Source organism: Cetorhinus maximus, chromosome 16 (genome assembly GCF_964194155.1).
Source record: "Cetorhinus maximus chromosome 16, sCetMax3.hap1.1, whole genome shotgun sequence".
In the NCBI taxonomy this organism is placed as follows: domain Eukaryota; kingdom Metazoa; phylum Chordata; class Chondrichthyes; order Lamniformes; family Cetorhinidae; genus Cetorhinus; species Cetorhinus maximus.
This window is the reverse complement of record NC_135894.1, coordinates 79,787,068-79,807,996: the sequence shown is the minus strand read 5'-3', so window position 1 is coordinate 79,807,996 and position 20,929 is coordinate 79,787,068. Positions and strand designations below refer to the sequence as shown.

General features: G+C 46.7%; 1 protein-coding gene across 2 annotated transcripts in view; it reads right to left on the bottom strand.

Moving 5' to 3' along the window:
• Nucleotides 1–20,082: 20,082 nt before the first annotated feature.
• urb1 (URB1 ribosome biogenesis homolog) overlaps nt 20,083–20,929 on the bottom strand; it is a 104,199-nt gene continuing 103,352 nt past the window's right edge. For both annotated transcript variants that reach the window (XM_078560178.1, XM_078560179.1), the window contains exon 39: nt 20,083–20,595. In XM_078560178.1, the coding sequence (XP_078416304.1) occupies nt 20,384–20,595 (212 nt within the window). In that variant the 3' untranslated portion in view covers nt 20,083–20,383. The remainder of the gene's footprint in view (nt 20,596–20,929) is intronic.

Sequence of the window (20,929 nt, the reverse complement as noted above, 5' to 3'; positions counted from 1 at the left end):
TCCAAGTTTTTTTTTGCAAAAATATACTTTATTCATAAAATATCTTCAATCACATTCCAAACCATTCGAAAAACACCATTTCAAGGGTACAATCCGGTTCAACTTTTACAAAATGTATCACCAGGTGCATCAGTACAAACAATATTACAATCGTTTACAGCCTTTCATTTTGAGCTGTACAGCCCAAGGGGGTTTAAACAGTTCCCAGCCCCTCGGTGCGCTGTGGCAGAAAGGTCTTAGACAGCGACCCTTCCCCATTGCGCCTTTGCGGCAGCTGCCCCAAGCTTTAGTGCATCCCTCAGCACGTAGTCCTGGACTTTGGATTGTGCCAGTCCGCAACACTCGGTCGGGGACAACTCTTTGTGCTGGAAGACCAACAAGTTTCGGGCAGACCAAAGCGCGTCTTTCACCAAGTTGATGATCCTCCAGCTGCAGTTGATGTTTGTCTCGGTGTGTGTCCCTGGGAACAGCCCGTAGAGCACAGAGTCCTGTGTCACAGAACTGCTCGGGATGAACCTCGACAGCAACCACTGCATCTCTCTCCAGACCTTCTTTGCAAAGGCACAATCCACAAGGAGGTGAACAACGGTCTCTTCCCCACCACAGCCACCTCGAGGGCAACGTGCAGAGGGGGTGAGACTCCTGGCGTGTAGGAAGGATCTGACGGGGAGAGCCTTTCTCACCACCAGCCAAGCCACGTCTTGGTGCTTGTTGGAAAGTTCTGGCGATGAGGCATTCTGCCAAATGACTTTGACAGTCTGCTCGGGGAACCATCCCACAGGATCCACCCTCTCCTTTTCCCTCAGGGCCTCTAAGACGTTACGTGCTGACCACTGCCTGATGGACTTGTGGTCAAAGGTGTTTTTCTGCATAAATTTTTCCACGAGGGACAGGTGGTGTGGCACGGTCCAACTACTTGGAGCGTTCCGCGGCAGCGTGGCCAGACCCATCCTTCGCAACACCGGGGACAGGTAGAACCTCAGTACATAGTGACACTTGGTGTTTGCGTACTGAGGGTCTACGCACCGCTTGATGCAGCCACACACAAAAGTGGCCATCAGTATGAGGGCGATGTTGGGCATGTTTTTTCCCCCTTTATCTAGAGGCTTGTACATCGCGTCCCTGCGGACACGATCCATTTTTGACCTCCAGATAAAGCGGAAGATGGCTCGAGTGATCGCCACCACGCAGGAGTGTGGAATGGGCCAGCAACAGCGAGAGTGCCTCACACCTGATGACCAGGTTCTTACCCGCAATGGAGAGGGAGCGTCGCTCCCACATGCCCAGTTTCCTTTTCACCATAGACACTCGCTCCTTCCAGTTTCTAACGCATGCCCTGGTCCCTCCGAACCATATCCCCAGCACCCTCAGGCCGTCAGCCCTGACAGTGAAGGGGACAAAGGATCGGTCAGCCCAGTTCCCAAAGAACATGGCCTCGCTCTTCCCACGATTTACCTTGGCTCCCGAGGCCAGTTCGAACTGGTCACAGATGTGGATCAGTCTGCGCACCGACAGCGGATCCGAGCAGAAGACGGCGACATCGTCCATGTACAGGGAGGCTTTTACCTGAGTGCCTCCACTGCCTGGGATCGTCACTCCTCTTATGCCAGGATCCTTCCTGATGGACTCGGCAAAGGGTTCTATGCAACACACGAAAAGAACAGGCGAGAGAGGACAGCCCTGCCTGACTCCAGATTTAATCGGAAAGCTATCTGTTTCCCACCCATTGATTGAGACTGCGCTACTGATGTTAGTGTAGAGCAGTTGGATCCAATTTCGAATTCCCTCCCCAAACCCCATTTTGGAGAGCACATCCACCATGTAGGTGTGCGATATTCTGTCAAAGGCCTTCTCCTGATCCAAGCTGATGAGGCAGGTATCCACACCCCTGTCCTGTACATAGGCAATCATATCCCTGAGCAGTGCGAGGCTGTCAGAGATCTTCCTGCCTGGCACAGAGCAGGTCTGGTCAGGGTGAATCACCAATTCCAGAGCGGATTTGACCCGATTGGCGATGACCTTGGACAGAATCTTATAGTCCACATTCAACAGTGAAATGGGTCGCCAATTTCTAATTTCCTCCCTTTCCCCCTTGTGCTTGTAGATGAGGGTGATGATGCCTTTCCTCATGGATTCTGACATACTACCGGCCAGGAGCATACTCTCGTACACTCCTAGCAGGTCCGGGCCGATCAAGTCCCACAGAGCCGAATACAACTCCGCTTCCGGGAGTTTTACTCTTCTCGAAGGACTCAAGGGCCTTAGTCAGTTCATCAGGAGTTAGCGGTTTGTCCAGGCTCTCCCGCGTACTGTCGTCTAAGACCTCCGTGATAGAGGACAGGAAGGACTCGGAGGCCGTGCTGTCCGTGGGCTTCACGTCATACAATCCGGCATAAAAGGATTTGCTGATCCTCAAAATGTCGGACCGTGATGACTTTACTGAGCCGTCTTCTTCCTTCAGGCTGCTGATCACAGAGCTCTCTCTGTGTACCTTTTGGAAGAAGAAACGTGAGCACGTCTCATCCTGCTCCACAGAACGGACTCTGGAATGGAAGATGATCTTGGAGGCCTCCGAGGCAAAGTGCGAGGCTTGCTGGCTCTTCACCTCTTGGAGTTCCTCCTTGACATCGACCCCCATCGACTGCAGCCGGAGCAGATTCTGCATGTTTTTCTGGAGTCGGGACATTTCCCTCTGTTCCTTTCTAGCTTTCTGGGTGCCTTTGAGGATGAAAAACCTCTTGATGTTTCCCTTGATCGCTTCCCACCAGTGTGTCAGGGACTCAAAGAGGGGTTTCACGGTTCTCCAACCTTTGTAATCCCTCTTGAGCTCCTCAATGTTCTCTGGGGTCAGCAGTTGCACATTTAGCTTCCATGCACCCCTGCCCACCCTCAGGTCCTTCTCCAAGTGGCAGTCCGCCAGTAGGAGGCAGTGGTCAGAGAAAAACACCGGCTTGACGTCGGTGGATCTGACTGTGAATGCACGGGACACAAACAGGAAGTCTATCCTGGAACGAATGGACCCGTCTGGCTGCGACCAGGTGTATCTACGCTGCGATCCGTCTGCAGGGTTGCTGAAGACGTCGTACAGCTTGGCATCCTTAACTGTTTCCATCAGGGATCTGGACGTAGCGTCCAATCTGCTGTCGGCCCTGCTGGATCGTCCAGCTGCATCGATGATGCAGTTGAAGTCGCCGCCCAGAATGACCGGCCTGGAGGTTGCCAGCAGCAGTGGGAGCTGCTGAAAAACCTCCAGCCGCTCAGCCCCTTGTGACGGGCCATACACGTTAATTAACCGGAGTGGAGCGTTCTTGTACATTACGTCTGCTACGAGGAGTCGCCCACCCACCACCTCCTTAACCTCGGAGACGGTGAAGTTGCCTCCCCGCAGCAGAATACCCAGGCCGGAGGAACGAGAGTCGTTTCCGCCCGACCAGATCGATGGCCCATGGGACCACCATCGTGACCATTGCCTGTAGGAGCTGAGGTGCAGTATCGCACACTCCTGCAGAAACAACAGCTTTGACCTTGGCAAGGTAGTCCAAGGTCCCAACACATCGCGTAGTAGATTTAATGCTACGCACATTTATGGATACAATCTTTAAACCCATTTTAAAGCATTTATTCTCCTACCAAACCCACTGTCTCTGAGAGTCCCAGACCTTTAGTCTGCTCCTTCATACCCGTAGTGAGCTCAAATTCCTTCACTTTGGATGGGCTGAGGTAGATCTCCTTGGCAGTGTTCTGCTCAGGTGGCATCTGGAGGTTCACGTAGAGAGCGGGTTTTGAGATGACCTTTGCTGGAGAAGCTTCTCCAAAACTCACCCCCTCTGGGGTGTTGCTGTTCCCGGCTTCCTGGAGCTGGGGTGCGATGATTACCTCACTGCTCCCAGATTCCAGGGGCTGTGGTGCACTGGCCTCCTCAGGTTGCAGGCAAAGTTGGGGTGCGCTGGTCTCCTTGTTGTCTCCAATGTTCTGGAGCTCGGGTGTCTCGTCCTCCAACGCCCTGGAGCTTTGCCGCCTCTTCTGTCGGTGCCGCCCTGGCACTTCTTCATCCGAAGAGCTGCTGCCCTTGTCATCCATGTCGGATGGGAGACGCCTCTTGCCGCTTTTCTGGGAGATGGCTTTGCTTCTTCTTCGCTCCTTCTTCCTTTTGGTGTTCTTCACCGTCCGCCACTCCCCCTGCTGCTTTTCCACTGCTGCCTCCTCCTCCAATGATTCGCTGTCCTGAGGACTGGGAGGTTCAGGGGGTAGTGCTGTTGATTGGCTCTCTGTTGCCTCAATCTCTTCCTCCACCTTGTCTCTCTCTGTGTCCTCCTTTGTCCCGTTGAGCTCCCTGGGGGCCTTGGTGGTTGGAGTGACACGAAGCATTTCTTCTGCTTCCCCCTTGTTGGCTTTGGCTGCCTGTGCGTAAGTACGGCAGCGTTTGGGGCAGGTCCTGTAGAGGTGACCTGCCTCGCCACACAGGTTGCAGCACTTGGCCTGTTTGCAGTCTTTTGTCTGGTGCCCTTCCTGTTTGCAGATCTTGCAGAGGGAGGCGCTGCAGTTGGCCGCCATATGACCAGCCTTGCCGCATGAGCGACAATGCTTGGGTTGCCCAGTGTAGCGTAGACCAGGTAGCCACGGTTTCCCCCGATAGCGAATCTGGAAGGAGGGTGGAAAATGGCTCCCTTACCATCGGTCTTTAGCGTGACCGTAAACAGGCGTTTGCCTGTCCAGATCCCCAACTCGTCTCGAATCTCGGTGCCGCTCCCCACCTTATCGAAGTACCTGGTGAGGAAGGTGACCACGTCGGCGACAGGGACGAAGGGGTTGTACAGATGCACCATCACCACATGTTCCCGTTGCAACGGCAGAGAAAAGAGCGGCTCCGCCGTCAGGATCTTCATCTCCGGCAGGTCTCTCTTTTCCTCGAACACCCTCAGGAGCTGGACGCAGTCTGCCACCCGCTTGAACGTCACGTCGAAAAAACCAGCTTTGGGGAAGTCCTGCAGGGATACGATCTCCGGAGCTTCGAAGCCACACGCCTTCAACAGGATCCTCCTGGCGAAGAAGACCCGATCCATAGGTGATCCTCCTTCGCTGTCGTTCACCGTGACTCGGACGGTGATAGGTAACCCATGGTATGGATTTCGATTGGTTATAGCCTTTGCTTCCCGACCTTGCCTTGGCAGGATCATGGTGTCTCCCCTGCCAGGTAAGTCAGGTAAATTATTCCAAGTACTGTGATCACAGTTTGTCAATAGAGCATTGTTTCTAAGACCATGATTGCATTTTCATAAGTGCCCTATGCTCAATGCACATTTTAACTGTTGTAAAAATCTTATTCATAATTCATGTGTTTTAGAATATAACTTACAGTTTCAGGAAAATAACTTTTAAGTTGGAGGCTAAAGTGTTAAATGCAAGATAAGTGGAAACATCTAATTGAGAAAATGGTAATAACGCTGATGTAAATACAATTCAAATAAGTTTGGATTTATTACACTGAAAAGGTAAGCTATGCTTATCTTACAAGGTCATGGGAAAAGTTGCGAAAGCATTAAACAATAGGGGATCTTCTGTTTTGGTTTAATGGAGCCAGAAGGTCTGCCCTTATTTCAATGAAAGACTTAAATTAGTATGTAGTTTCCAGATGAAAGGAAGCTGAAAACAGTTTTGTAAACATAGGCTTTCTTCATGGACCCAGGGGAGTTTGGAGAAAGGGTCATAAAACTCCAATGGCAATATCAATTATTCATGTGGGTTACAGAATTAAATAGTAGCATTGAAGGTAAAATAATTCATTTACATTTCTGTTTGAAAAAGTCCCAAAGCATGCCACATAGCTATGGTGGTGGGCTGTGGGCGTGAAAGGTTCTTTTCATATTATCTGGGTCTTTGCTGACAGAAGCAAGCAGTTCAGTTTGGGGAACAGAGGCAGTTGCAGCTTTGCTTTGGTGTATACTGCATCTCACCAGATTGAGAGATCCAACAGGAGATGATAGTCAGTTAGCCTGCACTTCAAGCAGAGAAAATACTAACTTCATCGTTTACCATGTGGAATGTGGGTAGGTCTCTATCTCAGTTTGGATTTTGTGATGGAAAAGCAGCTGGAAGACTTGATCTAGCTTGCAGCATGTGTGAGAAATCTACACTGGTTCTCACAGAGCCTTGTGACATCAGTCAGCAGAGTTAACTTGGAAAGCTGAGGGAAGGCAATTGGGTATCTGCTGGCAGCCCGAACAAGGAGCTGAGGCATCCACCAGGTCTTTAAAGAAAAGGCGGAGGGTCACATAGCCAAAATGCTAAAGGCAGGAATCCAATTAAATCTTATCTTGGAGGATAGCTGGAACACTGAGGAGAATTAAAGTGAAATCTGGAGGGCAGCGGCATATCTTGGAGTTGGCTTCTAGAGAAGTGAATGCACCTTCAAGATTGTCGTAACCTATAAGATAATTCTTTGGGAGAAGCCAAAAGTAAAACTGAATTCATAATATACGTAGTTGTAAACTATAGTGTTAATAGTGCTTACTTTGTTTCATTCTTTTTGATAAACAATAAAGCTAATTTTTGTTTAAAAACGTGAAATCTTGTGGCTTACTTCTGTTGGCTAATTGCTGCATGTTTGGATTTCTTCTTTAAACGTGAACAATGTCTAACAGGATTGTAACGTAACAGCAATAAAGTAATTTCAATTCTGAAAGTTAAATTGCTCTTTTGAGACTGAATATCAGGATATGGCCCTTAATATGGTATGGTCCATTATTATATTATATCCTAATTCCAAATGGTGGTCATTTGGAGCTTCTCCTCTTGCCCGTTAAACGGATACATTTATCCTGCAAAATTTGTTTTTCTGCAAATGCCAATTAAGAGTCAAATTAAGGAACAAACTTAATTATTTTTGGACCATAATAGTCAGAGGACATGATCTGACTTTCATCTGTCTGTCTGTAAATTGAATCAGCTATTCTTGCTGTGATACATTAGGGACTTGTAGGAACAGATGGACACTGGGAGCAGCAGTATGTGTCTGTTCAGTTGACACTGATTGGTCTGGGAAGCTTTTACTCACTGAAACCTCAGACTTCTTGGGGCACAGGAAAACTTTGTTAGATTCAAGACCCAGAAAAATGAAATTGTATGGGGACATTAAGAATAATCATAGAATGGTGCCAGACAGAAGGAGGCCATTTGGCCCATTGTGCCTGTAATTATTATCTTGCAAACGCCATCAATTTTATCTCTTTACTAAGCTACAAATGCTAAATTGGCAGCTTAATGGTGAATTAAGATATGCAAAACAAAAATTGAGAGATGTGATTGATTTCTCTTCTCCTTTAATTAGTTGGTCTTACTCAATGCTCATTTTGATTTTTTTTTAACGTCCTTAATGGTTCCTCTCTGGTAGTTGTTCTATTCACTTTTCCTGAATTTGATTCCTATGTTTCCTATCTCTACAGTTGTCGTTTGTTGTTATTTTAGAAAATTCCAGTCCATCAGATGCAAGTCTGATCCAAAATTTGAGAACAAAAAAAGTGTGCCAGCCATAGCAAAATGTGTGAAGTGTGATGGATAAAAGGTGCTCCACAAACAGAACTTTCTATATTTTTGTATAAGGCAAATTGAACTTCACCAATGAAAGACAGAAGAGGGAAATAAATTCAATCTCTCCAAATCTTCGTTGTAAATCCTTTTCAGCCACCATGGTCATTTAGAATATATATTTAAATATACATATTATTACTCTCTTCTGCCATTATTCCAAAGAGAAATTTAAAATTAAATTCTGTCTCCTTTCCTGCAAGTTTTTCTGTAATTCTTTCCCACCATCTCCCTCTTTCTGTTTGTATTCCACTCTAGGTTTTTTTTTAAGATATTTTCTTGTTGTGGTGCCTAATTGTTTCAAATCTTGTTCTTGTTTGTTCTTCATCCTTTATGTAAGTGCTTCTTATGCATGTCCCCAATCTCTCTGCGTGATATTTACTTGACACAAAAATCACAGAATAGGTAAAGATGAAAAAAGTCATCTGCTCATCCATTCAGAAAAATCCTACAGTTCTCCAGCACAGCATCAGAATGGCTCTTAAGTAAATACCTTTGTCTAGAGGTCCATTCTAAGTATTGATCACAATTTTTATGGAGAACTACCTCACATTAAAAGTTGGTTTTTAATAGTATAAACGAGTTGTCCCCTTACTCTACTCTCACAGTTTAGCTCAAAGCACATTTCTGAATATCTTATATGCCTCCAAAGAGCTCCTATTAGTTGTCTCCTTTCAAGGCTGAAAAGCCCACATTAGTCCAGTTTCTTCACATAACTGAGTTCTCTGTTGCTGGGGATGAGAGTCAGAGGTTGCCTCTGACCTGGTTCTTATTCTACATGTTCACCCATCCAGTGTCTTTCAATCTCCAGGCTTATCTCATCAATGGGACATATCTGTTGCTCCTTCGATCCTCTTCAAATTCAAATGCTAATCACTTAACTCCACTTCCTGATGCCTCACTAACATTATCAATGGTTAGCTTTCTTTTTTCCTCTTGAAAAGTGCCATCAGTACACACCTCATCAGAGAAAAGAAGTGCCCTCACTCTGTCTTCTGCAATCATTACCCCTTCTCTAACCTTTTCTTCTCCAAGGTTCTCAAATGGGTGCCACCTCCCAGGTTTCTGGTCCTCTCTTCCATCAAGTCCTCCGGTCTGATTTCTGCATTTCTCAAAGTGCCAAAATGGGCTTTCTTAGGAGTCAAAAATCGCCTTCTATAAAATGGACATTAATGCCATAGACAACATGCAACAAAGCTTCGCAGGGATGCAAAACTATAGTTATGAAGAAACTAGAGATCCAGAGACGACTTCCACTGGGGCAAAAATGGCTCAATAGATTGAATGGAAGTTTTTAAAATTATAAAAGGTTTTAATCAGGTGAATAGGGAAATACTACTCCTGATTGGGGCCTCAGTGGCAAGGGGTTATCACAAGGGGACACTTCCTTACACAGCATCTGCTGGTAATTGAGACAGAGACTATTGCATCTTTTAAGGGAAAAGCAGGTAAGTACTCGAAGCAGATAAAGATATAACACAATCCAGAGAGAGTGGGCCAGTGGGATTACACACGAACAGGGGAGAAAGCTCATCCTGAGTGAGATACAGCCGGAGTGAGTGTGGGTTTTCGCAATTTGGTGACAGTGGGAATTCAGTACAGAGGGGAAGAGGTGCTCTTTGCATTTTCTCTTGGATATCCAACTTCTTAAATCTTCAGAGAGTTGTCTTACCCTGCTGCAGCAGTAGAGGCTACAAGGGAAAGGAATGACTGGTAAGTAGTGGGTTAGATTGGGTAAGTATTTACTACTTTAATTGCTTATGGTTTAAAGTCTTTTTGTGGTTTATAGTTTGTAAATTCTATAGTAACGAGGATCAGGAAAGAAGGGCCCGAGAGTAATTGATTTAAAAGGTTTAATTTAAAGGGATAAGTCATGTCAAGAGAGCTCAAAGCTGTGCTCCTTGTGCTCCATGTGGGAAGCCGGGGACATTTCCAGTGCCCGGGACCAGCATGTGTGCAGGAAGTGTGTCCAGCTGCAGCTCCTGGAAGCTCAGGTTTCAGAGCTGGAACGGCGGCTGGGGACACTGTGGAGCATCCACGAGTCTGAGAGCATCGTGGATAGCACGTTTAGAGAGGTGGTCACACCGCAGCTGAAGGGACTTGAGGTAGGAAGGGAATGGGTGACCACCAGGCAGTCCAAGAGAAACAGGCAGGCAGCTCAGGAGTCCCCTGGGATCTCGCTCGCAATTCGGTATTCCATTTTGGAGGCTGATGAGGGCGCTGGTTCCTCCAGGGAGTGCAGACAAAGCCTAACTTCTGGCACCACAAGCAGCCTGTCTGTACAGGAGGGGAGAAAGAGAGGAAGGGCAATAGTAATAGGGGATTCTATAGTCAGGGGAACAGATAGGCGCTACTGTGGCCGTCAACATGACTCCAGGATGGTGTGTTGCCTCCCTGGTGCCAGGGTCCGGGATGTCACTGAACGGCTGCAGGGCATCCTGAAGGGGGAGGGTGATAAGGCAGAGGTCATGATACATGTTGGTACCAATGACATAGGTAGAATGAGGGATGAGGTCTTGCATCAAGAATTCAGGGAGTTAGGCAGTAGACTAAAAAGCAAGACCTCTCGGGTTGTAATCTCTGGATTACTCCCAGCGCTATGTGCTAGCGAGCTCAAGAATAGGAGAATAGCGCAGATGAATACGTGGCTTAAGAGTTGGTGCAGGAGGGAGGGTTTTAGATTCCTGGATCACTGGGACTGTTTCTGGTGAAGGTGGGACCTGTACAAGCGGGACGGTCTACATCAGAACCAGGGCGGGACTAACATTCTTGTGGGCGGGTTTGCTGGTGCTGTTGGGAGGAGTTTAAACTAATTCGGCGGGGGGAGGGGACACAGAATGTTAGCAGAATAGGGACGCATCATAATACAGTAAAACAATCAAGTCAGAGGGAGTACAGCTGCATTAAGTTTCAAGGGAGTAAGGCAAGGCTGGATGGCCTCTACTTTAATGCCAGGAGTGTTACAGGGAAAACAGATGAGTTAAGGGTGAGGATTGACATGGGGAATTGTGATATAGTCGTCATCACTGAGAGGTGGTTGAGGGAGGGGCAGGATTGGCAGCTCAACATTCCGGGATATAGAATCTTCAGGCGAGACAGGGGAGAGGGTAAAAGAGGGGTAGGCATTGCATTATTAGTTAAGGAGTCAGTTACTGCAGTAAGGAGAGATGATATCTTGGAGGGGGCATCGAACGAAGCTTTGTGGGTAGAGCTTAGGTATAAAAAAGGGGCAGCCACATTGTTAGGTGTTTAGACCCCCATATAGTTAGCGAAAAATTAAGGAGCAAATATGTGCACAGTTTGCGGAGATGTGTAAAAACAATAACAATAGGGTAATTATATTAGGTGACTTCAACTTTCCCAACATTAATTGGGATAGACATAGTGTTAAGGGCTTGGATGGAGTGGATTTCTTGAAATGTGTACAGGAGAACTTTTTAGGTCAATATGTAGAGGGTCCAACAAGGGACAGTGCAGTGCTGGACCTAATTCTGGGGAATGAAGTCGGGCAGGTGGCTGTGGTGGTGGTGGGGGAGCATTTTAGTGATAGTGACCACAACATGGTACAATTTAAGTTTGTTATGGACAAAGAATTAGACAAGTTACAAAAAGTCTTTTGGATTGGGTGAGAGTAGATTTTAGTAAAATAAGGCAGGGTCTGGCCAAAGTAGACTGGGAACAGTTACTTGTGGGGAAAGCTACAGAGGAGCAGTGGGTGGGGGGGGGCATTCAAGAAGGAAATGGGGAGCGTACAGGCTCAACATGTTCCCTCTAGGATGATAGGAAGGAGTAACAAGCCCAGAGAACCATGGATGACCAGAGATATTCAGGTTACGATGAGAAGGAAAAGAGAGGCTTTTAGCAGGTGCAAGGGAAGCAAATCAGCTGAGGCATTAGTGGAGTACAGAAAGTGCAGGGTGGAGCTTAAGAAAGTAATTAGGAGAGCAAAGAGGGGATATGAGAAAACTCTGGCTGGTAAAAGTAGGGAAAATCCCAAGATATTCTTTAAGTATATTAATGGGAGGAGGATAACCAAGGAAAGAGTAGGGCCCATAAGGGACCAAGGGCGCAAGCTATGGGTGGTGCCAGATGACATTGCTAGAGTGTTGAATGAATACTTCACATCCGTCTTCACCCAAGAGAGTGAGGATGAAGGTATCGAACTTGGGGAGAGAGACTGCGAGGTTCTTAAGCAAATTGATATAGGGAGTGACAAGGTATTGGAGGTGCTGGCAGGTTTAAAAGTGGACAAATCTCCAGGTCTGGATGATTTGTGTCCCAGGCTGCTGAGGGAGGCAAGGGAGGAGATCGCAGAGGCACTGACCCAAATTTTTAATTCCTCTCTGGCCACGGGGGAGGTGCCAGAGGACTGGAGAACAGCTAATGTGGTTCCGCTATTTAAGAAGGGTTGTAGAGATAAGCCAGGGAACTACAGGCCAGTGAGTCTCACGTCAGTGGTAGGAAAACTATTGGAGAAAATTCTGAAGAAGAGAATCTATCTCCACTTGGAGGGGCAAGGTTTGATCAGGGATAGTCAGCATGGCTTTGTCAGAGGGAGGTCATGCCTAACAAATTTGAATTTTTTGAGGACGTGACCAGGTGTGTAGATGAGGTAGTGCAGTTGATGTAGTTTATATGGATTCAGCAAAGCCTTTGACAAGGTCCCACATGGGAGACTTATAAAGGTGGCAAATGCACATGGGATACAGGATAATTTGATAAGGTGGATTCAAAATTGGTTTAGTTGTAGGAGACAGAGGGTGATGACTGAAGGATGCTTTAGTGACTGGAAGACAGTGTCCATTGGTGTACCACTGGGATCTGTGCTCGGTCCCCTATTATTTGTCATTTATATAAACGACATAGATGACTATGTGGGAGATAGGATTAGTAAGTTTGCGGATGACACAAAGATTGGCCGGAGGGTTAACTGTGAGGTTGAGTGTCTTGGGCTACAGAAAGATATAGATGGGATGATCAAGTGGGCAGATAAGTGGCAGATGGAATTTAACCCTGAAAAGTGTGAGGTGATACACTTTGGAAGGAGTAATTTGACAAGGAAGTATTCAATGAACGGCATGACACTAGGAAGTTCTGAGGAACAAAGGGACCTTGGTGTGTCTGTCCGTAGATCTCTGAAGGCGGAGGGGCATGTTAGTGGGGTGGTGAAAAAGGCATATGGGACACTTGCCTTTATCAATCGAGGCATAGATTACAAAAGTAGGGTGGTCATGTTGGAGTTGTATAGAACATTGGTGAGGCTACAGCTGGAGTAGTGTGTGCAGTTCTGGTCGCCACATTATAGGAAGGATGTGATTGCACTGGAGGGGGTGCAGAGGAGATTCGCCAGGATGTTGCCTGGGATGAAATATTTAAGTTATGAACAGAGGTTGGATAGGCTTGTGTTGTTTTCGTTGGAGCAGAGAAGACTGAGGTATGACCTGATCGAGATGTACAAGATTATGAGGGGAATGGACAGGGTGGGTAGAGAGCAGCTGTTCCCTTTAGTTGAAGGGTCAGTCACCAGGGGACATAAGTTCAAGGTGAGGGGCAGGAGGTTTAGGGGGGATGTGAGGAAAAACTTTTTTACCCAGAGGGTGGTGACGGTTTGGAATGCGCTGCCTGGGAGGGTGGTGGAGGCGGGTTGCCTCACATCCTTTAAAAAGTACCTGGATGAGCACTTGGCATGTCATAACATTCAAGGCTATGGGCCAAGTGCTGATAAATGGGGTTAGGTTAGGTCAGGTGTTTTTCACGTGTTGGTGCAGACTCGATGGACCGAAGGGCCTCTTCTGCACCCTGTGAATTACTCTCGCTAGGACACAATGGATTGACCAGGCTTCTTCTGTGCTGCAAACCTTTATATGGTTTTAGGTCTCTGCCGCTCGCCTCATGGCTCCAAATGTGTCAGACTGCTCGCCTGACATCAAGTCTTGGATTAGTCATAGCTTCAGCCAGCTCAATACTGAGAAGACTGAACCAATTGTCTTATAACCTTCCACAAAGTCTGGTCCTTTACCACTGACTCCATTGCCACCCCAGGCACTCTCATGCTGAATTAATCTATTGACAGTCCTGATGTTCACTTCAACTTTGGGTTGATCTTTTAAACTTCAGCAATCTGCTGATTTGCACATCCACAGCTGTGCCCAACCTTATCCCTACCTCAGCCCCTCTAAAGCTTTTATGCCTGTCTTTATCACTTCTAGTCTTGGCTATTCAAAAACTCTCCTTGGATTAAAATCCTCCACTCTTCATAAACTCTTAACTTGTTCAAAGCTCTACCTCACGTTTTCTATCCTTTCTTGCTCATTTCCTCCAACCCCCTCTTCTCATTGACATGTTAGCTTGCCATTCCTCCATAGATTAAATGCGATATCCCAGCCCTCATCAACAAATTGTTCCAATCTTTCAGTGAACCGTCCTCATTTTTCCCTTCTTGGATCGATGTTGTTATCTCTAAACTTGTTTGTGAAGCACCTAGGGATGTTCCTTGCATTAAAAGTGCTATAATACTCCAAGTTATTGTCTGCAACACAGAGAAATGGCTAGCGGAATCATGGGCCAGAATTTAATTGAGCCTGTTGGAGCAGGCATGGTGGTGGTGGAGGGGGGAGCCGGGAGAATTAAGCAGGAGCCCGGAGAATTGGGTGGGAGTATCTGCGTGAGGAAAACTGTCCCCAATTAACTTGGGGGTGGAATGGACCCGATGCGGGAATCCCGCCAGTTGCTGGCGTGATGCTAATTAGGCTCATAGATGGGTCACTTGATACCAATTATCCCTGAGCCACCAGAATTCAGTGGTGGCTCAGGGGTTTAATGGGTCTCACATGGCTCTCCTGTGCCTCCTGAAGGCTGCCCAGCAAACCGTGTGGGATTTGCCTGTGGCCTCATTGATGGGGTCCTTCACTGACAGGCACTCAGTGCCCGACTGAGCCACCTGCATTGGGAAGGGAAAGTGATGAGGCATTGGGCGGCGGTGTTGAAAGTGACCTTGCCTCTGACCCTCCTGCGCCCCTCTCTGGCTACCCCTCCCCATGACCCCCCCATCGCGCCTCAATCACCTGTGACCTGCAATCCTCTGGAGCATTACTGGCAGCAGGCACCACACTCAGTGGTGCTGTTCGCAAGTGGCGGGGGGCGGGTATGGTGGTGGGACATCCGTCACGGGAATTAATTCCTGGCCTTGAAGTTCCTTGCAAATCAGTTCAGAGGTAGCACACTTGCCTCAGAAGGTTGGGGGTTCAAGTCCCACTCCAGAAACCTGAGCACATAATCTATGCAGGCACTCCAATTCAGTACAACAAGAGTGCTGCACTATTGTAGATACAGTTTTTTTGGATGAGGCGTTAAACCGAGACCCTGTCTGCTCTGTCAGATGGATATAAAAGATCCCATGGAACTATTATGAAGACAAACAGGGGAGTTATGGTGTCCTGGTTAATATTTATCCCTCACTCAACACATAAAAATAGATTATCTGGTTATTACCCTGTTTGTGGGAGCTTGCTGTGTGTAAATTGGCTGCCACATTTCCTACATTGCAACAGTGACTGTACTTTAAAAATTCTTAGTCATTGGGTAGTACAGAACTTGAGTATTGCTGAAAGAGACATGCCGAAGCATTTTGTCTTGCACTCATATCAGTGTTCTTGTGAAGTGTCCTGATAAGGGGAAAACAACAATTTATACTGTATGTGAAGTCAACACTCTCTTCACATACAGTATAAATTGTTGTTTTCCCCTTATGTGGTATTCTTGTGGTGTCCTGATGAGTGCAAGACAAAAAGATTCGACGTGTCTCTTTTTTCAGCAATACTTAAAAATACTTCATTGGTTGTAGAGAGCTTTGGGATGGACTGAGGTTGTGAAAGGTGCTTTATAAATTTCTATATTTCCTTTGAGAATTAAGTAACATTTGCCTCAAAAAATATCACTACTATAAGATACTTCAGCAACTCTTGGTTGTGTTGTCTTACAGATATCTAGAAACAAATACCGTCATATTGCGTTAAAAAAACGTCGTATCTTTAATCAGTTAAAACCCAAGGACATAAATGACACTCAAAAGACATGATTCATCCATGGAAAGAGCAGAACTAGGTACAGATTTATCATTTGAAAAAGGCACAGAAATAGAAATATTGCGCAAAGCTGTCTCTATTTCTCTGTGCACAAAACAGCACCATTACTTTGCTGAGTATATCTGCAGAGCTAAAGCAAACTATAGTCTATCAGTGTGAAAAGAGCTGGAGGACAAAGGCATGACTGAGGTGGGGGCGGGGTGAATACTGGGGAAGGGTGCACTCAGACACATGATTGGGTGGGGGTTGGTGGGAACGTCCCCGGGGCCAGAATGGGAAGTAGGTCCAGAGCAGAAACCCAAATACGAGTCGGGGCCAGAATGAAGGGAGCCGAGGAAAGAACCGATTCGGTTTAGATTGCTGAACTTGCAAAGACTGTTCTTGTCCCAGTCCAGGGAGGGGGAGGGCACCTCAGTTGTGCCCAGCAAGGTGAGCAGGGCCTGGTCACTACCTCATGCACCTTGGTCCGGGGCTTTCGGGTGTAATATTGGACCGGAGATGGCAAAGTCAGTCAGGGGAGGCATCCTTTAAATTGGGAGCAGGTAGTGTAGGAGCGAGCACTCGGTGGTCTCAGGGAAGTGTTTACTGTGCAATAGGCCTCAAAATGGGGAGGGGTAAGGCCTACATAATCCACATGGGGCATAGTCACATCCAACTCAAATGATTCAGGGGTTAAGACAGTGATATCCAGCACAATGACATTGGACTCAAGGATTATACGGAGAGGAGTGAGAGTTATTGGAGGGAGGAAAACCTACACATTATGCTCCTCCAGGATGATGGGAGTGATTTCCACAGTCACAAAATGGGGGGGGGTCGAAGCTGATCTGGTAGTAAAATCTCAGCACCACCATCTTGCAACCTGAACCTATGACGCAGTAGAAAATGAAACTATGGAAACACTCTGGTGGGGAGAACTCTTACGGTTTCTGGGAGAAGTGGATCACTGCACTGTTGGGCTGACCTAAGGGGCACCCAACTGATATCTGTATTCCCAAATGAAGAGGGATGCACAGGGGAGGTGGTGGGGTAGTGGTCTTGTTGCTGGACTAGTAATCCAGAGTATAATGCTCTGGGGGCCCAGGTTCAAATCCTGCCATGGCAGATGGTGGAATTTGAATTCAATAAAAAAAGTCTGGAATTAAAAGTTCTTGGAACAATTGTTGTAATAAACCACTTGGTGTGAACACCACTTGGAGGAAGCATTGAGGGTGGCAAGGGCATAGAATGTACTCTGGGTTGGGGACTTCAATGTCCATCACCAAGAGTGGGGAAGCAGCAGAATTGTACTTGAACACAGTCTGTAACTGCATGGCCCAGCATAAGCCCCACTCTACCATTACCCATCAAGCCAGGGAATCGACCCTTGTTTGATAAAGAGCAGCACCAGGCATACCAAAAAAATGAGGTGCCAACTTGGTGAAGCTATAACACAGGGCTACTTATACACCAAACAGCATAAGCAGCAAGTGATATACAGAGCTAAGCGATCCCACAACCAATGGATCAGATCTAAGCTCTGCAGTCCTGCCACATCCAGTCGTGAATGGTGGTGGATTAAACAACTCACTGGAGGAGGGTCCATAAATATCCCCATCCTCAATGATGGAAGGGCCCAGCACATCAGTGCAAAAGATAAGGCATTTGCTACAATCTTCAGCCAGAAGTGCCAAGTGGATGATCCATCTCAGCCTCCTCTGGAGGTCCCCAGCATCACAAATGCCAGTCTTCGGCCAATTTGATTCACTCCACATGATATCAAGAAATGGCTGAAGGGACTGGATACTGCAAAGTCTATGGGCTTTGACAATATTCCAGCAATAGTACTGAAGACTTGTGCTCCAGAACTTGCCGCGCCCTAGCCAAGCTGTTCCAGTACAGCTACAACACTGGCATCTACCTGGCTTGTGGAAAATTGCCCAGGTACGTCCTGTACACAAAAAGCAGGACAAATCCAACCCGGCCAGTTACCGCCCCATCGGTCTACTCTCCATCATCAGTAAAGTAATGGAAGGGATCATCAATATTGCTACTGAGATGCAGAGAGGAGAATGTGAGGAAGATGAATGATGCATTTAACGTTGCCTTCATCATTGTATGCAAGCAGGAAGAAGGTTGGAGAAGAGTACAACATCGGAGTCAGGCTTAGCAAAGGGACATGCATCACCCTGATCAGCAAGCAAAGCAGGGCCCCCTCCGGACCCAGATGATGAAGCTCTCAGATTTGCTGAGCGTAGGCGGCTTGCAAGACCGAAGGTGTAGAGAAGACACATGTCATTCCTCCAGATGAATGAGAATCAGTATCGTCGATGTCTCTGCATGTCCAGAGATCTGGTGGCTCACTGCTACATTCTCCAGGAGTTGACGCCAAGGGGGCTGGAAGGACATCCATTACCAGTGGCTCTCAAAGTAAATGCAGCTCTCAACTTCTATGCAAGTGGCTCTTTCCAGTGCTTCACTGTGGACCTCTGCAGCATCTCTCAAGCTTCCACTCACAAGTGCATACAGGAGGTGACGGACGCTCTCTTTGTCAAGGCGCATAATTGTGTGCATCTCGCTAGAAATCAAGTTAGCCAGAGGGCTGGGATTTGCTGCGGTTTCCAGATTCCCACAGGTGCAGGGTGCCATCAACTGCAATCACATGGCTGTAGAACCAGTACAATACATGAACAGGAAGGGGTTCCATTCGCTCAATGTATAGCTGGTCTGCGACCACTAGAAACACATCTTGCAGGTATGTGCAAGCTACCAAGGAAGCTGCCATGGCTCCTATTTTTTAAGTAAATCCCAGATTCCGGACATCTTTGAGGGCCCACAAAGGCTACCCGCAAAGTACGTGACCGATGACGCTGTCAGACGGCCACAAACTCCAGCCAAGAGAAGGTACAACGATGCTCAAGCTGCCATACGAACATTGGTAGAGCAAACCAATGGCATATTGAAGATGCAATTCCAATGTCTCGGCAGATCTGGAAGTGCACTCCAGTATACTCCTCCAGGGGGTCTCACTGACTATCGTGGCTTGTTGCACCCTGCACAACCTGGCACTGCAAAGGGGCTGGACTTGTCAGATGATGAAATGGAGGAGCTGCATGTCTCCTCAGAAGATGAGGGCATCAAGAGGGCTCAGGGTGAGGAAGCTGAGGCTGCAGTGGAAGAGGCCATAGCATGGGCCAGACGAGGCAGGCATGCATGTGAGGTTCTAATAGCCACCAGATTCCTGGAAGATGATGATGAGATGCAGTGATTATGCTCTCCGGTCACTAGCCTTCAGGCTGGGCCCACATTACCACCTATGTTGCTATCCTTCTGGCTGTATTGAAGAAGCATGTACCTTGTTCTCCCTGAAAAAAAACTGACAACCCTTGTGAGTTGCACAGACCAAATTCAAACCGAACACTACACAAAGGCCATCTGCATTTCAAAACCCAGGATGGCAAACCCAAGTCTACTCATCTGCTAGGACAAAGGGCCCCACAACCTTCCTTTCAATTCTTAATGGCTAGGACATTTAACAACCTCAGGGGTCCAGACAAGGGATACACATCCCTTGTCAAAGATACACATCCCTTGTCAAAGGCAATGTGCAGAGATGGGAGTCATGTGACATGGACCTCTAGTTGGTGGAACCAGCTAGATTGCCTTGTTGTACTGCAAAATCTCAGTATGGTGCTTACCATCCTACAAGCAACCTCACAGAAAAGGGGTTCTGCCTTGATTGTACCCCTAGCCCCATCTCCATTGCTTTTGCTGGAACTTCTGTACCCTTGCTCACAAGACTGATTCATCTTTGCGTGCCTATCTCAATACCACTAGAAAAGTGAATTATACAGCATCAGTTTTCAATCCACCAACCTCAGCGAAGGAATACCTCATTGGGCTTTGATTCTGAATTCTAGACCTATGTGAAACAATATTTCTTTTCTCTGTGGTCTCTGCACTGCAAATATTTCTTCTCTCTATCCCTCTTTTATTGTATGAATGCAAAGGAGGCTACCCTCCTCCTGCAATTTGAGTGTGTGCAAATAAACTAACTGTTTGAGATCATCCCATCTTGAGTTTGCTGTGGGTTTATTAATAGAAAATTGGATCAGACCCAAACTGAGGGGTTGGGGAATACGCCACTGCTTATAAAAGAGGAAGCAAATCAAAAACACCTTTCTGTTTATGGACGGGTGGCGAGAGGGGAAATTAGTGCTGTTTAAATTAACCCCCCGCTTGTCCTTAACAGCTAACAAGTTGCTTGATTACTTTTTAAACCAGTGTTCTATGAATATTCAGTGGTGGAGGAATAAACTGTGATAGATTTACAAACTATTTACAGTTTAGGGAATTAACTTCCTTGAGATGCTCAAAAGAACAGACTATTGCTTATGTGCAAGTGCCTGTAGAGTAGTTGCGAGATCCAATTAGCTATTTGAAAAATGCAGGTTACCATTTATTCCAGAGAAACCATTGTACTTGAAAAGTAAAGCTATTATTCATTTACATTCTAATTTGTACTTACAGAGCAGTAATGATTTATTACAATCTTACAGATTTTCAACACTGACGGGCTTAATATCCAAAATACTGCACCTCTTGATGGTGCCAAAAGCACACATACACACAATGCAATCAACAATGCAAGTATCAATTCTCTGATCTCCTGTAAAAATATAGCAAAATAAAATCTGTCTTTGATAGTGAGTGTAACTAAAGAGGCAGCTTTTCAACTACTGTCCTTCTATAAGGGAATGGATGTCTTTACAGAGAGACACAATGGCATCCGTTGACTTCTTTTGTTTAGCTTTAGGGCTCTTTCCAAACCTTGATGCTTCTTCAGAGGCCTCGGAGATCAACATTACATGAGCCAGAAAGAGCTGAGGTTCCCGCAGTCCAAGCCACAAGTCCCACAAGTAATCAGAGAGCAGAAACAATGTTGCAGCTGTGACACAAGGGAGAGAACCACACATTTTTAAAATGTCATAGTTGTATTTAAAACTGTCAGATACATTTTACAGGAGATGGCCTTTGGACCATTTTCGTTTTTTGAGGGCTATCTTGTAGAAGCATGTGACTGTCCCCTTTCATCCATCAAAGACCTTACATCCTCAAGCTATGGAACTTCTGCAGCTAAGAGGGCAGTATATGTAGCCTGCGCCATCATCAACTGCAGTGCTAATCATGTTCAAATCTTTTGTGGCCTTGCCCCTGTCCTCCTCTATTACCTCCTTCAGCCCTAGAATCCTCCACTAACTCTTGACCTCTTGTGCCACTTA